At 49.4% G+C, this 17,907-nt stretch overlaps 1 protein-coding gene across 8 annotated transcripts in view; it reads left to right on the top strand.

Moving 5' to 3' along the window:
- Syk (spleen associated tyrosine kinase) overlaps nt 1–9,479 on the top strand; it is a 70,475-nt gene extending 60,996 nt beyond the window's left edge. For all 8 annotated transcript variants that reach the window (XM_052156779.1, XM_052156774.1, XM_052156776.1 and 5 more), the window contains 4 exons: nt 1,468–1,657; nt 2,660–2,800; nt 3,789–3,901; nt 6,238–9,479. In XM_052156779.1, coding sequence (XP_052012739.1) covers nt 1,468–1,657; nt 2,660–2,800; nt 3,789–3,901; nt 6,238–6,310 — 517 coding nt within the window. In that variant the 3' untranslated portion in view covers nt 6,311–9,479. The remainder of the gene's footprint in view (nt 1–1,467; nt 1,658–2,659; nt 2,801–3,788; nt 3,902–6,237) is intronic.
- The last annotated feature ends 8,428 nt before the right edge of the window (nt 9,480–17,907 follow it).

Raw genomic sequence — 17,907 nt, 5'->3', positions numbered from 1 at the left:
AACATGGAGTAACTCCCTGGTTCCTCTGAGCCAGGGCTCATTTTGCACAGCTTTTCTTTATTGTTTCCAGTATGCATGTGTGAGTGTGAATATGTGTGAGCATGAACATATGTAAGTAGGAGCATGTGTGGGTGTATGTGTGGGTGTAAGCATGTGTGAGTGTGAGCATGTGTGGGTGTGAGCATGTGTGAGTGAGCATGTGTGAGTGTGAGCATGTATCAGTGTGAGCATGTGTGAGCATGTGTGAGGTGAGTGTGAGCATGTTTGAGTGTGAGCACATGTGAGTGTGAGCATGTGTGAGTGTGAGCACGTGAGTGTGAGCACGTGTGAGTGTATGTGTGTAAGCATGTGTAAGTATGAGCATGTGTGGGTGTGAGCATGAGTGTGAGAAAGTTTGGGTGTGAGCATGTGTGAGTGCAGCAGGTGGAGGTCAAAGGTCAAGCTAAAGCAACACCCATCCCCTGGATTACCATCTGCTTCCTCTGAGACAGGATCCCTCGCTGGCCTGAACTCATCAGTTTAGCTAGACCGTTTGGCAGGGAACACCAAGAATCCACCTGTGTCACTTCCCCAGCTTTGGGATTACAATCGCAGGCCACCTTGCCTGGTTTTTATTTCACGTGGGTGCTGGGCATCAAACTCAGGTCCTCTTGCTTGCAGGATGAGCACTTTACTAAAAGCTTTCTCCGTAGTGCTATGAATCTTTGTCCATCTCAAAGCACGCCTGAAAATGAAGCCCACTCTTGCACAGGAGAATGGTGTTTAGTCTGGAACAACTGTGTGTCAGCAAGATTACCTGCCACACTCACACCTCTTGTGGTTGGTTTTTGCGTGTCTGTGTGTATAGTATATGCATGTGTGTGCACGTGTGCGTGGGTATGCATGCCCATGCATACGTGCCGAGGCCAGGAGAGGACACTGTGACCTTCTCTGTCACTCTGCTTTATTTCCTTAAAACACAGCCAGATGAGGTAGCACATGCCCTCAATCCCAACACTAAAGAGGCTGAAGTTGGTGGATCTCTGAGTTTGAGGCCAGTCTGATCTACATAGTGCATTCCAAGCTAGTTAGGGCTACATAGTGAGACCCTGTCCAAAACCAAAAGGTTCTCTCACTAAACAGGAAGTCCTGCTCATTTGGTTTTGTATACTTTAGCTTGGTATGGTTTAGTGTGGTGTGGTTTTGGCTATGTTGGTAGCCAGCAAGCCTCTAGATCTCCACCCTACTCCCAGCACTGGAATTACAACACATGTGACCACGCTCAACTTTCTCACATGGTTTCTGGAGATCAAAACTTAGGTCCTCAGGTTGTGCAGCAAGTGTTCTCGCACTGAGTCATCTTCCCAGCCCATCCTATTGTTGAAAAAGAAGGAATGAGTGGACCCCTCTTCTGTGTACTCGGGGAACATGGCTGCGTGTTTGGAATGGCCACTGTCCACTCTCGGTAATGATGTCATGTGATTCTAGGCACGTCAAGGATAAGAACATCATCGAGCTGGTTCACCAGGTCTCCATGGGGATGAAGTATTTGGAAGAGTGCAATTTTGTGCACCGAGATCTGGCTGCGAGGAATGTGCTTCTGGTCACGCAGCACTACGCCAAGATTAGTGATTTCGGTCTTTCCAAAGCCCTTCGTGCTGATGAAAACTACTACAAGGTAGGACAGCTCAGGGCAGGCTCACAGAGCAGGCTGAGCGGACAGCTCGGTGCATAGTCAAGGTTGTGGGTTATAAAGACATAGAAAGACAAAGTTGTGCTCTCTGTATATTATTATGGTAGAAATCTCACTAGTAACCTTGGTGGAAAGTATTCTTAAGATTGATTCTGGCAATCAAGAAACAAAAACCAAAAATACTGTAATGCTTCTCAACTGGAGACTTACTCAGACTAGCATTCTATGTTGGTTTTCTGTTGTTGTTTTTGTTTTGTTTTGTTTATACAATTACTTATCTTGCTCTGTGTATGTAGGCATGTGTGCCATAGTGTTCTAATGGAGACCAGATGACAACTTACAGAAGTTGATTCTCTCCATCTACCATGTATATGGGAGGATTCGAACTCTGATCTTCAGGCTTGACAGCAGGCATCTTACCCACTGAACTGTCTTGCTGGCCCTGAATACTTGCATTAACTTTCTTTGAAAAATATAAATTAAACAAATTGATTTTTCTTTTTGAGACAAGGTTTCATGCAGCCCAGGTTGATACCCTTCTCCATGTCCTGAGTGCTGGGGTATAGACATACGCCACCATGATTGGGTTGTCCAGTGGTTCTCAGACTTCCTAATGCTAGTTAGGAAGCATGTTGTGGTGACCCCCAACCATAACATTTTTCATTGCTACTTCATAACTGTAATTTTGCTATTGTAATGCAAATGGATTACAATGCAAATATCTGATATGCAGGATGTCTGATATGTGACTCCCAAAGGGGTCACACAAGCTGAGAACCACTGCGGAGGTTATGCATGTTGGACAAAGCCACTACTAACTGAGCCACTTCCTTGGCCCCAGAACTGGTGGATCCTTTAGAGATTTTTCTGAGTCCTTTGAATTGACACTGAATTTCAGCAGAGCCTTTTTCCTGTCCCCAACTCCTGTGTGCATTGGCGTGTGCACACCTGACGTAATGCATCACAGAATGTCCACTCTGCTTCCAGGCCCAGACCCACGGGAAGTGGCCCGTGAAGTGGTACGCCCCCGAATGCATCAACTACTACAAGTTCTCCAGTAAGAGTGACGTCTGGAGCTTCGGCGTCCTGATGTGGGAAGCGTTCTCCTACGGGCAGAAGCCATACAAAGTGAGCCACGCTTGGCTGTGTGTTTCATGTCAGCCTCTTGGACATAGGAAACCATCACTCAGCATGGGGTTATTGCCACAAGAACCTGAACCCCTAGAATCTGAGGACACCCTGGGGTGTCCTCATGACCTTCTAACAGTGGGTGGTTAGTGCCACCTAACCAAAGTTTGCACTTGCTTGAGAATGGCATGTGGTACTAAGCAAACACATTCTCACTGTGTGCTACACACATAAATACATCAGACACAGCCCCAGACCATCCTTCCTGAGAGCTAAATAGAAATGGTGGTGATATTGACATCAAGTATTTTAGTTGTTACTGTGTGTGTTCTCATGTATGTGCATACGTGTGTGTGTGTGTGTGTGTGTGTGTGTGTGTGTGTGTGTGTGTCTGTGTGTGTGTCTGTGTAGACCAGAGATCTTCCTCAGGTGTCATTCCTCAGGGACTATTTGCTTTGTTTTTGAGACAGTCTCTTCATTAGCCTGAGCTCACCCAATAGGCCAGGCTGGCTAGCCAGTGAGCCCCAGGGATCTGCCTGTCTCTATACCCCAGCACTGGGCTCACAAGCATTCAGTACCACTCTTGTCTTTTTATATGGGTTTGGGGATTGAACTCAGGTCCTTGTGCTTACAAGACAAGCACTTTGCAACCTGAACTATCCCGTGTGTGTGTGTGTGTGTGTGTGTGTGTGTGTGTGTGTGTGTTTTCCTGGGTATAGGCAGATCCTAGGATGTCACTGTCACTCAATGGATTGTCACAAATGAAGCTTTCAAGACTCCAAACTCCAAAGCCTCCCCTCTCCCCTACAAACCCAGCCCTTCTCACCAGGCAGCCACATCTGACTCTAGGATTCCAGAGGAGGGACCCCTAGTCATAGGACTGATGTTGCTTGAAACCAAACACCCCATGTCTGCGCCCCAGTGTGTCTGCGGGTGAGGTACTTTCGTTTGTATATTTTGAAAGCTTTTGTGCATTTTCACGTCTCAGGGGATGAAAGGGAGTGAAGTGACGGCCATGCTGGAGAAAGGAGAGCGGATGGGGTGCCCCGCCGGGTGCCCGAGAGAGATGTACGACCTAATGAACCTGTGCTGGACTTACGAGTGAGTGCCCAACCCTTCCCGACATTGACCTGAAGGTTCTAGACATAAGCTGTGTGACTGCTGTCCTAGCTACGTTTCTGTCGCTGTGATAAAATGCTGTGGGCAAAATATAACTTAGTGGGGGGAGATTTATTTTAGCACAGACTCCATGTTACGGCCCATGCTCACAAGAAAGTCAGAGCGGTGGAAACTTAAACCTCGGTCACAACACATGAGAGAGCTGAGAAGATGACGCGTACGTTTCTAGCACTCAGTTCTCTTTCTCCTTTCTTACTCCAGGATTCCTTGGTCCAATGGCAACTCATGGTGGCCTGGGTCTCCACACAAATAGTACAATCAAGACAATTCCCCTACAGGCCAGCCTGTTGCATACAGGCCTTGCTGAGGCTCTCTTCCCAAGTGGTTCCTGACTGTCAAGTTGACAAGTAAAACGAGCCACAGCTGCTGTTATTTGTGATCCCTGGGAAGAGGCCACAGACTCGAGCCAATTATAATTAAGAGATTTATCGATTAGCTCCAAGCAATCTCTGAGCCAATTTTTGAAATTGCTGTGAAGGAGGGGCATGAGGAACGGTTTGTTGTTGTTGTGTTTGTGGTTTGTTTTTTAAGAGGCAACCAAAACAGGCAACCAAAAATTGGTCTGTTCTGCCAACTTAATTGGTTAAAGCAGCTCAAAACAATCTTCGGTTATCCACATAAGCAAGTTACAGAAGCAAAAAAAGGCAGTCATGTCATAGCAAGTAGATGGTCACATCTGTCCCTTTTCGGGTGGAGATCACAAGTCGGGGTTACTGGGAATGTATCTACCAGGGACTGGAGTCAGAGACAAACGCCTAGAGGGTACCAAGATAGATGTCTGAATTTAGCCATCACTCTGGGTATTAAAATGAAGTGTGAGTTCTCTTGATGCATCAGAAATGTGCCACCTTCTATGTAAATGATGACAGGAGGCGGGCCAGAGAGATTGACTGGGTTACCATCCAATCACGTCGCTTCGGGGCAGGGATACTACTATGTGCGTTTTGTAACTGTGGGAGTGACATAAAACAAGGCAAACTAGGGCAACTCCAAAGTCACCAGCTGTTAACATTTTCTGAGACTGTGATGTGGATTGGGAGAAATCACAGAATCCCAGACGGCATCTCAAGCATCTAGAACACTCTGGCCTTTGCTAAACTCAGACACATCTGGGTAGCATCCCTGCTTCCGAGAATCCTAACATCGAGGCTAGACGCTCCTGCTGACCACAGACACCATGAGACAGACATAAACCCATACCTGCTCCTCACAGTTGGACAGAGGCACTTTTATACACTCAGCTGTCTCCCCAGTCCCTGGGCTTGCTGTAGAAGGAACTTGAACACTGGAGGGGTTTGTTCACCTTGGGGGTTAGGAGGGGACTGGAACCATCCCCTCATGAACACAGTCGGGTGAGCTCCCTTTGAATTGTCAGGTAAAAGATTCGGGCATTGCTTGCTCACCTCAGCATTTACCTTGTTGGCGACAGCACAGACTTGCTGGGCCGAGACTTAGGATGCACAGGGTTGGGTCCTGATCCGGACCACAGCCACAAAAATCTGTGAATTCTAGCAAGAGCACAAACCAAAGCCCCTGTCCTTGAAAGTCCAGTTTGAATGTGGGTACCGTATACCACAGCTGTGTCCATATTCTCCTCTTAGATTTTGAGCCAAGGGACTGAGGTAAAGTACTTGGTGTGTAACTGTAAGGTCCTGAGTACAATCACTAAAGCCCACGTAAAATATGCCAGCCTCGGCAGCAAGTGTTTGTGATCCCAGCATCAGCAAGGAAGATGGAGACTGGGTGAGTCCAGAGGATGATTCCAGATGCTTTCTGGTCAGCCAGCTTTGCCTACTTGACAAATTCCAGGCAATTGAAAGACCCTGTCTCAAAAAAACCAAGGTAGACATGGTGTCTGAGGAAGGACACCAAGGTTGCCCTCTGGCCTCCACACACACTTAAATCACACCTCCAAACACATGTGCACACACACTTACGAAAGTACACAGAGAGATTGAGTCAAACATCTGTGCCTCTATAGTACAGGGACAAATCAGGTGTCTTCAGACACAGAAGACATTCTGTATCATTGTGTAAAACTCTTCCAGCTCACAAGGACATGGATCTTCGGGATGCTATAAAATGCAGGCTTGAGTTCTGTAAGGTTAGAGCAGGAAGAGACACTTCTGACCATGCTAGAGTCAGGAGCAGTGACCAGCATTCACCGCCGCTGGGGTGGGGGTGGGGGACACGGTGACTTAATCTTGTTTCCACATGCCTACTGACAGACACTAATACATCTCTCTTTCCTCCTTCAGTGTCGAGAACAGGCCAGGATTCACAGCCGTGGAACTGAGGCTTCGCAATTACTATTACGACGTGGTTAACTAACAGCTTGGGTGCCTGTCCGTGCACACCGTGGCTTCTCAAGCGATCACAGGAAATTCATTCAGATGAACTGGCTCTCAGAGTTTCGTCTCCCTCTGCCTGGGGTGAGAGCTAACCAGGCAAAGGCTAGGACTCACCCTCACAACTGTTCTGTTCCCAAAAGACATACAAGCAGCCAGACCTCGGGCCTGTGGACTCGTCTATCTGGTCTTTGTTTCCATTTGGGTGGTCTTCGTTATGGGTCACGTTTGGGGACCGTTTCCAAATTCTCTTGACGTCATTCCGTCCCTCTGGGTCCAGGATTTCAGCGTCCCCTGCAGATCAGGAAAGAAAAGGGCTGTGCCACTTCAGCGAAGAACATAAAGAGAAACCTCACCTGCGCAGTGGGCAAGCCGGAAGGCGGTTAAGGAAAATGACAAACCTGGATGGCGGTTTTGCTCTCCGCCCCGCCCTAAGACAGAAATACCATGTGGATGAGATGCTGAGACATGCTGACTCAGCTTACACAGCCCTGGAGTCCACCTCCCTGCAGAATGACTTGAAGTCCACTGTTGTGTGCTTGCAGGAGGAGGTGTGAATAACACTTTGCATGTAGGCTGCTGGGGGGTGGGTGGCAGGGAAGGTGGGCTCCCATGATCCTCTGCGACTGAGCAGAGTGTGTCAGGCATGAGACAGACTCCCTCCCCTCTGCAGAGGGAATGCATCCAGGACAGTTGTTGCTGCCACAAAATACCGGACTAGCAACTTAAGGGAGGGAAGGCTTGTTTGAGCTCACAGTTGGAGGACAAAGGCCATCATGGTGGAAAAGACGCTACAACAGGCAGGAAAGGCTTGGTGGCATGAATGGGAAGCTGCAAGGTCACGCGGCACCCATGCTCAGGAGGCAAACAGTAAGCAGGAAGTGGGACCAGGCTATCAGGCCCCAAAGCCCACCCCCATCCACTTCCTTCAGCAAGGCCCCACCCCCCAAAGGCTCCACAAGCCTCTCAGTGGCAACCAAGGGTTCAAATACATGAGCTTTTGTGGGGGGGCAGTTCTCACTCAAACCACAAGAAGATCCATCAGTTTTCTGTTGCTATAACTGAACACTGATGTACAAAGAAAAGAAATGTATCTAGTACTTGTACATCCTTTTTCTCTGAAGGTTGGAACCGCCACCAGCAAGGTGCAGTGCCAGGCAGGGACCTTCCTGAATGCCACACAATGTGATATCTTGACAACACAGAGGAGTCATCTCAGGTCTGTCCTCCTTTTATGAGCCCCTGACACCTTCTCAGAGCCCCCATCAGGACCCCACCTCATCTTAATCATCCACCCCCCCCAAAGGCCCCATCTCCAGACACCGTGCCAGTGAACCTAGGTACTAAGTCTTCAGCACATAAACCCTGTGGGGACACATTCATACTAGAGCAGATGGCAGTGTGGTGACCAAGACCATCTCAAGATGAGTTTCTGAATAGAATTTTAATTCACATTAAAACCAGAGATGTGACCTTCCCCACAAGTAAGCCTTGCCAAGTGCAACTTTGTGCTGAGGACACATAGCTAAGACTTTCCCACTATCCTCCTAGCCCTGGCTAACAAGTGGCACTGGCCATGCACCAAGTGTCACCTGTTCACAGCACCTTTGCTTGAGGACCTGAAAGTTACAAAGGCTGCATAGCCTTCCATCTAGGTCTAGGGAAATAAACCAATGAGAACATCTCTTCTTCACCTCTAAGACACTGTGATGGTACACAGCTAGGGATGGTACAGAAGGCCCCACTGGCGGTGGGTTCGACGAACAGAGACGGTGAAATGGGTGCCTCTTTTTAGACCAGTGGCTCTCAACCTTCCTAATGCTGAGACCCTTCAATACAGGTCCTCATGTTGTGATGGCCCCCAATCATGAAGTTATTTTGTTGCTACTTCATAACTGTAAATTTGCTACTATTATGAATCATAGTGTAGATATCTGATATGCAGGATATCTGGTATGTAAATATCTAATATGCAGGCTATATGATATGCAGCCCCAAGGAGGGCACATCCCACAGGTTGGGATCCACTGTCTTTGATATCAAGGCACTACACTTAGAGTGCGGTTAGGAAGTGTTTAGAGGCTATCAGTGTGTCTTGGAATTGTGCTAGTAGGCCAGTTGACCTGTTAAGGGAGGGTATGTATCCCTGTATGTGGAATTCACTGAGCAGACAGACCTGCAGAACACAGCCTTGGTGAGGAAGTCCTGTGGGTCAGGCCACATGTAGATTTAGTCAAGAGAGGAAGAGCCATTGTGTTGGTTATGGAGACAGGAATGTCTGCTTTGAGCAAGTTCTCTGCTGAGCTCCTAGCCTACCTTCCCCTGTCCCCAGGGTAGGGCTATATAAAGGCCACCTTGAAGGTCAGAGAACATGTGTGAGAACCCTGTGGAGGCTTCTGTCTTCTTTCTGTTTCGTTTGATTCCTGGCCTCTAGCTGTGCCTCTCCTTCCCCGGGGGTTGGGATTGCCCATTCATAATCTGGATATGACTGAGCAGAACAGAGGCACAGGTTTTGCCTCCCCCCAGAAGGCCGAAACAGGTTCCTACGCACAGAAGTCATATGCAGCCATTGTCCAGGGCTGGTGAAAACTGTGTCGTGCTATCAAAATAAATTCTCTCCCCTGGGGCTCCAGAGGAGGGCAGATGGTGAGAGGATCCTCCCTGGAGAATCTAGACTATGGATGCGACTTTGCAAGTTCGGAAAGTAGCCAAGGCATCTCAGGCATCTGCCTTTAGCTGGGTCTCTTCACGAGCTGCCTCTGCTGCTCCGAGCCCCTTCTGCCTAGCAGCTGGGTCACTGTGTGCCTTTGCCTATGGCCCTTTGTCAGCAGAGCACAAGGAGCACCCAAGCTGCCTCCCCACATCCCACTGACTGCGAGCACCACAAACCTCACGCAGAACCGAATGTCTCTCCAGTAAACACCCAAGCCAGTTACTCATAAAATCCCGTTTCCTTGTGCAGTGGAACATGTCCTCCCTGTACCCAGACCTGCTTTGTGTGCCAGACAGTGACTCCACAGGGATGCCAGGCCTGTGATTGCATTACAAAGGGAAGCCCCGGGTTGTCCGTCTCAGGGAATACTCCCACCCGGAGCTGCATGCAGAGTTTCCCTGTTATCTCAGAAATTATTTTTAATAAAGGTCTACTATTAGTCTTGTGGTGACTTTTATGGATACAGACAGGGGATGATGGGATAGGCCCTCGATCAGAGTTGACCAGCATCTTCATAAGTGCAACCTGCCTGTGAAATATTGAGTCCTCAGCCATACTGCTACATTTGGGTGGGAACGTTATCTCAGAGCTCACGTATTCTGTCACTGGAGGAAGCCTGCAAGGAGGTCCCCATCTAGTTGGGGGAGCATCTGTGTCTGGGATTCATAGGCTGAGGCCTGACAGCCCAACTCAAACCTAATGGAAAGTGATCTGAGGAGACCCAGAAGTGGTCTGGGAGGGTAGAGTGAAGCTTTGCCCCTGTCTGTGAAGACGACATGAAAGCATCAAGGCAGAGAATGTGAAAATGAAAAGGTCCTGAGCTCTGAGCTCCTCTCATTCTAAAGGGAGTTATGAGCAGGCAAACATGCATGCACTACATATAATTGCACATACATCTTCATGTGTGCATAGGCAAGCATCTTATGTATGTGTACACAGAAACATATACTCATGCATATACTAACATACATATACAAGCATTCATGTAAATGCACTCTGCACACGCAAACATGAACCTGTGTATACATGTCTATAATTACATGTACATGTGGACATGTCCCCAGTCCCAGTGCCACCTTGCCCACTGGATAATCTGATCTTGGAAATCCCTCCATGGTGATTCCCTTCCCAGGTGACGCTAGGCTGTGTCAAGTTGATAGTTTAATCTAAGCCTGGTATAGAAGACAGTGAGAACCTGAGGTTAGCCCCCAGCGCCTGTGTAGAGAGTCAATGCATTGGCACACACCTGTGGCACCAGCTCTGGGGAGGGAGAAGCAGATCACTACAGCTCACCAGCCATCCAGCCTCACCCAGCATGGTTGTCATACTCCAGGTCTTATGATCCCATCTTAGAAAAATAAAGTAAAAAGCAGCTGGAGACAACACTCAGTGTCAACTTTCTGCATGTACACACACACACACACACACACATATAAACATGCCCACATGAACACACGCACACACGTGTGCATGCACATGCACACACATGCATGCACACATGCACATTCACACACGAACACCTGCACACACATGCATGCACACACATGCATATGCACACATACAAACATGCACACACATGTGCCCGCACATGCACACACACAAGCACACAAACATGCACATATGCACATGCATCCACACACACAGATGTGAAATGCATACAGGAACACATGTACACACACACATATACATGCCAAAGAATGTCAATGCCTCTGAACAACCTCAATTTAAGAGCATCGCATGCACACGAATCAACACTTGTCTAGCCACACATGGACGTGTGTGTAAGGACCACAGACTTTCAAAGCTTGTAAGTTCACACATTGAAACAGTTGGTTTCCAGGTCCTGTGACAAATACCCCAGAAAATGGACTTAGGAGGAGGAAAGGCCTATCTTGGCCACAGTCTCCGAGGTCCTGTCCCTGGCGTGAGGGTTGAAGCCCAGGCCCTCGGTCAGCCTAACGAGCCAGGTCCAGCCACTTCTTTCAGTATCCAACAGAGGACATGGTGGTGCAAAGCAGAGAATGGAGATTTAATCAGTGTAACCACATCAGGGATAGGAGCAAAGAGGGCCGCTGGCCCTCCTAAGTCCATCTTCTGGGGTCCTGGCAGAAGTTTCGGTTTAAATAGAGGACCAGCGATGTGCCCCTGTGGAGGCAAACCTCCAACTGGCAACACATTTCAGCTCCGGTTCCCCCTGAGAAGCGCCCTGACCCACTGTAAACCTCTCGCCAGGAGGCCAGCCTCCCCTCCTTGCTGGCCCCGGGCCTCAGCCTTTCCCTTCTTGGCTTGCAGCTCCTCTGCTCTGCTCTGATGGTCGAAGGGAGGGCGCAGGGCTCTCTGCTCCTGCCGGGACATCACAGCTGTGGGTCCCTGACTCGGCTGATTTGTGTCTGCGGTGGCGCAGCACCTCATGAAAGGAACACATGGTGGGGGAGTCTCCCCTCTTACTGTGGTCAGAAAGCAGAGAGAGAGAGGGGAGGGGCGTTCCCAACATCTCCTGCAACAGCATCCCCCATGAACTGCCCTCCTTCCAGAAGGCCCCATCTCTTTGAGTTTATTATTTTATTTTTATTTGTGTATGCATGTGTGTGTGTGTGCTGCGTGTGCAAGGGTTCCTACTGAGGACAGAAGAAAGTATTGGAAGCCCTGGAGCTAGTTACAGGTGGTTGTGCGCCAACCAGCATGGATGCTGGGAACTGAACTCTGGTCATCTGGAAGAGCAGCATATGTTCCTAACCACTGAGCTATCCCTCCAACCACAGAGGACCTACCTCCTAAAAGTCCATTTACCTCCCAACAGGACCTCAGCATTCTCCCTCTCCCTCTCCCTCTCCCTCTCCCTCTCTTTCTCCCTCTCCCTCTCCCTCTCCCTCTCCCTCTCCCTCTCCCTCTCCCTCTCCCTCTCCCTCCCTCTCCGCCTCCCCTCCCCCTCTCCCCTTTCTTCTCCCCTCCCCCTTTCTCTGTCCTCTTCTCCTCTCCCTCTTCCCCTCTGTCTCTCTGTCTCTCTGTGTCGCTGTCTGTCTCTGTCTCTGTCTGTCTCTGTCTGTCTCTCTCTGTCTCTGTCTCTGTCTCTCTTCCCCCCTCCCTCCCTCTCCCTTAACCCCCACTCTCCCTCTCTCTTTCCTTCCTGCCCTTCTCTCTGACAAACACACCCCCAGGGCAATATAACCAATAATCCCTTCAAAGAAAAAAAAGCTTGATATCATTTGGCTACAGCAGAGGGCGCTAGAGGACTGACTTTGACCGCTCATCACAGAAAGCTGTATTTACAGCCACTAAATAGTTTACAGCTTTGCAAAATGAACCACACGGGAAGAAAAACACTTCCAAAGTAGCCACTACCAAACCCAGGAAATGGTCACCGGCATGCTCCAGCTACCGAGCTCGAAGCCCGCCCCTCGCTGCTGAGCTGTGTTCCTCTGGAGACCAGCTCCCCTCCTTGCTGAACCCGGGAGCTCACACCGAGCTCATCCCTGCCAGCCATCACCAGGGCTGGAAACCCACCGAGTTCTTTGCTTGCTTGCCTTTTCCTTTTTCTATTTTTTTTAAGCTAAGCTTTTTTTTTTTTTCTTGCACTGAAGCCATTAGTCACAGTCCTTGGGGCTCCGTCTCTGAGTTCTGTGGGTGACTCAGTGCACCGTGGTTGTCATCGAGCCACGGAACAAAGCGTTCAAAATGCAGACTACTCATAAACAACTCTCCCTCGCTCACAGAAAATAAAGAGCCAGTGTCTGGGACAGTTTCTTCCCCACAGCTCCTATCAGATGACAGCATCAATTTCTATAAATCACTGGGGCTGACGAAACCATTAGATTACAGGCCACAAAGACTCTACTGCCTGGGAACAGGTTCTTAAGTTCCCCGTGTCCCTCTGTCCCTTATGCAAGAGAGAAAGGCCTCTACCCCAGAGGGTGGGGAGCAGGTGAGGAAGCAGAAGGCCCACCTCAGGAAGACTCACTGCCAGGCAGGAAGTAGCTTTCCCCAGCAGGGTGTGCTGGAGCCATCACTGCACCAAACCACATAAGGTTTGGTTCTAGAATGAACATGGAGGTTCAGAGCGTTTCAGACAGGCCGGTTCCTCCCAATTGTAAAAGTCCCAGACAGGTCATGTTCTGCACACTGTCCCCTGCAGTGATCACCCTCCCTTGTCTTGTTTTCTTTAATATTCAACTTTGAAAATCAGAGGAGAGAGTACTTGCTTATAAAGCCACTCCTAGAAACCTCTTCTGTGTTCCCCCAAGGCCCTGTGAGTGCAGCAGGGGAACCCCACAGAGTGGAGACCAGAAACTAAGCAAGCCTCCTGTCAGAAAGGAGGGCAGGCCTTGGAGGGTGGAGAAAAAGATCTCGGTTGATACTTTTTTCCTGTGAGTAAAAAACATTTAGACAAATATTCATTCCAGAATGAATTTCACTTGAATAAGATACCACATGTCGCCTGGCAGTGGTAGCGCACACCTTTAATGCCAGCACTTGGGAGACAGAGGCAGGCGGATTTCTGAGTTTGAGACCAGCCTGGTCTACAGAGTGAGCTCCAGGACAGCCAGGCTACACAGAGAAACTCTGTCTCAAAAAACAAACAAACAAACAATGAAAGATACCACAAGTCAGTGTTTTCTCAGGAGACTTGTTTTCCTCAAGGCCTTCCCAGCTTTTTATTCTCAATTATACCCAATTACATCAATTCTCTCCTTGATGAAGCACTTCATCTGGCAGGCAAACCTCCTTAAGATTCAGGAAGATTCATTCAACTCAAAAGTTTCAGGAAGTTCCTGAAACTGAACAAATGCACTAGGCTCCTCCCTCTCCAAGCTTATACAAGCAGTAAGGACTGCCAAGAGACCAAAGGACCCAAGCTGCCTAGAACAAACACTCTTCCGACCCGTTGAGCTGCCTGGCAGTTGTGCAGTAAGCTCCAAGGTGCTAGCTTCCGTGAGCCATCCATCACCCAGGCTAGGGTGGGCTTCTTTGGTGTTGCCACCGCCTTTGAGTCATCCCCACTCCCACAATTAACCCATCCCTCCTGCTAGTAATGCCAGTAAACTTGTTGGTTGACCAAGTTAAATGTTGGTGGCGAGGTTACTTTGGTGTGTCATACAGAGTCCCCTTTTGTGGCTTGTTCACACCTCCCCAGGAAAAAGAGTCACACAACAGCACGGAGCAGTAGCCAGCTTCCTACAAAAGACTTCCTGTGCAGATAGCTTCATGTGCAGGCGGGGCTGCGTGTGGCCTGATGCTCTTGGACGGCTATTGCACCCCCAAGTGGGGTGTGGAGACACCGTCTAGAGTAGAGTGCTGGGTCTTTGGTTCTTTTGTAGTGTGATTTGTATCTGGTGTATGTGTGTGCTTGTCTTTGTATGTATATGGCTGTGGAAGGGGCTCTATGTGGTGTGTGTGTTTGTGTGTATTGAGAAAGAGATGTGTATATCTGTTACTCATGCAGTATGTATGCTTGAGAATACGGATATGCCTATGTATAGTGTGTGTCTGTGTATACGCATGTATGGTGGTGTGTCCCAATGTGTTTGTGTAGGTCTATGTGCATGTGTTGTGAATGTGATATATGTATGTGCATCTATATGTCATGCATGTGTATGTGTAACATGCATGTCTCTTTCTTGGGGGGTGTATTCTTACACGTGTGGAGCCATGTATCTTGCATGGGTGTTTTACCTTTTTTACCTCAGCTTCTTGGGTGTCTGAGCCTCTTGACATTAACTCTCCTCTCGATCCCTTTAACTCGTTTTCCAGTCCATGGGATTGCCCCACAGATGGCTTCATGGCAATTCCCCCCCCCCACACACACACACACAAGGAGTCCCTTGCCTGATTCTGATGCTGGCTCTCCCATCTTGGACCACCTACCACTGGCCCTGCCATACTACTCATGTGACAGACCAAATTTCTTAAGCAATTGTAAGAGCCGTTACTCCTGTGCCAAATGGGAAGAGTCTGCCTTCAGCACTGAACTTCCTGTAAGAGAATCCGCCATCCCTTTGGTAAGATACCTCTCTCACCAGAGAAGCCAAGGGTCTCCCAAGGCTGGTCTCAGGGGTCAGGGGAGATGTAGAACTTGATAGTCATGTGGCTTGGGAGAGTTTCTTAAGAAAAAAAGAGTGTTAAGGACAGGGATGCCTGGAACCATGAGAACTGGCTCTGTTTCTGGTTCTAGAACCACCAGCATTGACAACGGCCATACCTGCCGCCTAGCTCGTGGCTAAGAGCCACAGAACGGGTCGTTCCACACTCAACTGCTGAGCATGGGGCAGCCTCCAGCTGGGAATGTTCCTGAATTTTCTTCCATATAACTTCATTCAAAAGGAAAAATCGAGTCATGGGATGTGTCTAGCTGCACATGTCTAAGATGGCGAATGCACCGATTTTAAGAACTGAGCCTCCCTCTACAGCATCTCTATGATGAAGATGATCTCAGTGAGAAGATGATTGCAGGAGCCCTCCTTGAAGCCTTCTGCATGAGAACAGCCCCCAGGGGCCCTCCCCTGTCAGGGGCCTTTCCCAATAGCTTTTCATGACAAGAACTTCCTCCCAGCCATGCACCACGATGGTAAGACGTTGAAGTAACACTGTCTCCACCTTGCCAAACCAAGATTCTCTTCCTCATGCTTTTAGGACTGTATACCATGTAACATGTGTGCATCCTATGTAACCTTCATGTCTCAGAAGCAAGGAAACAGCAAAGTCCAGGGTGCGCTGAGCTGCCCTCCAGAGCTCGCAAAGACTTAGCCTCTACATGGGAGGGTTCCGTGGCTCAGGGATCTGCCAGAGTTCAGACTTCTTGTTTTCCAGTTCCCCTTTCTTTCCTCCCAAACCTTAAAAGTGCCTGTGTCGGCTTCTGATGCTAGCCACAAGGAACTCAAGGGACAAAGAGACAGCTGTCTTGACAGATTGCAGGCAAAAAATGTGTTAATTTGAGAAAGTTCTTAAAAAAAAAAAACCGTGACTGCCTTGGTACATCCTTTCCCGGGATCTTGGAGGGAGCCATGCAGACACCAGAAACAAAGGGTGACACTGCGGTGGCAGTGTGGCTAGGGATAGGGTGCCAGAGAACAACGGGGCATTAGGATAGAACGCATGTAGAGACAGGAAGGGAGACATGATGAAGAAGGGGAGAGGCAGGGGGAGGAGGGAGAGGGAGGAGGGGGAGGGAGGAAGGGAAACAAAGGGAGGGTGGTAAAAGTAGAAAGGGAGGGAGTGAAGGAAGATGGGAAGGAGAGTCTGAAAGAAAAAGGGGGAAGGAGGAAGGAAAGGGGAGGGGGAGACTGAGGGAGGAGGGGAGACTGGGGAGGAGGGGAAGACTGAGGGAGGAGGGAGAGAGGGAGGGAGGAGGAAGAGAGGGAGGGAGGAGGGAAAGAGGAAGGGAGGAGGGGGAGAGGGAGGAAGGAGGGGGAGAGGGAGGGAGGAAGAAGAGAGAGAGGGGAGGAGGGAGAGAGGGAGAGAGGAGGGGGAGAGGAAAGGGAAGGGAAAGGGGAGGAGGGGGACAGGAGGAGGGGGAGAGGAGCAGATGAAAGGAGGGAAAAGAGAAGGGGAGCCAAAGTAAGAGTTAGGGAGAGGAGAAGCGGGGTGGGGTGCTGTATTTTGGCATAAATGACATGACCAACAGGCCCATGGGGAATGCCCCAAAGAGACAAGTCTGAGCTCAGGAACGCGTTCCCAGATCTGGAGTCTCTGATTCGGACAACCTCAGATGTGGCCAAATTGTCCTAAATAAACTTTTCTCACTATGGCCTCTGGTAAGGGCTGCCACCTGCCGGTATGCAGGACAGCTCGCCCCTCCCCTGTGGCCAGTCTGCTGTGTTCCCCAACTGTCTTTGCAGAATGGACACTCTCTAAAGAGAGCATCCTCCACCCCAGACTTCTGAGACAGCATCCACAGGAAACGGAATTTCCCCAGGAGTCACATGCTGGGGGAAGGAAGAGGCTGGCATCTAGTACTAGCCGGGCAGGGTGTGGCTGAGGGCTCTCCTCTCCTGGGACAAGATTCACACAGTGCTGACAACCTTGCAAGAAAAACTGGGGCTGAGACAATGACAGATCAGAGATCTTTGACCCACCTTCTTCTTCTTAAACTTAACTCAATATCAGGAGCCTAAAGGTCACTTGGGGGTTCCTGGGTATCTCTTCTCCCTATTGTTCACTAAGACCTCTCTGTTTAATTGGCATACTGAGGATGGGTGCCCATGCATGGCCTGAGAGGGCTTCCTCTGCCCAGGCTGTAACCCTGACTATCCACTAGCACAGCCCTCTATGGACTGACCTCCTCCCCATGCCCCCGATTCCCAGGACCCATGCAGTATTAGCTTCCAAAAGGGCCACTTTCAGTTCTTAGCATCTTCATCCAAACAGCATTCACAGTGGCCATTGTCTGCTTTGGTTAGAGATATGGCACAGGCAGGGTGATGTCCTGGCATCATCTGTGTGGGGAGGGGTCCCTCTAGATGTCATCTTAAACAACCTTGTGGCCTTTCTAGGCCAAGACAGAGAGCAAGTGCCACCAGGTGCGACAAAGAAGATCAGGAGAGAAATTATGCATGCCACTGCCTACCGTGGTCGCCACACAAACAACCCAAGGTGGAATCGACCCAGGGCTGGCGGCTGCTGTCAGAGCAGCCTGTGGGACTTGATCCAGCAAGGCCTGTGATGCCCTAGCTTTGTTTTCGGCTCCCACGAGAATAAGCACCCAGAGGTAGGACATCCTAGCACATAACCACCTGGTCTCTCAAAAGCCCCAGGAACAGAGCCATCTCTACAGTTGGGAGTGGAGGGTGTGCTTTGGAGAACAAAGATGAACATGATCAACACTGTCAGCCTTTCTCAGAGGGACTAGGGGAATCACTGGAGACACACACACA

This window comes from Apodemus sylvaticus, chromosome 14 (assembly GCF_947179515.1).
Source record: "Apodemus sylvaticus chromosome 14, mApoSyl1.1, whole genome shotgun sequence".
Taxonomy (NCBI): Eukaryota; Metazoa; Chordata; class Mammalia; order Rodentia; family Muridae; genus Apodemus; species Apodemus sylvaticus.
This window is presented reverse-complemented; position numbering and strand designations above follow the sequence as displayed.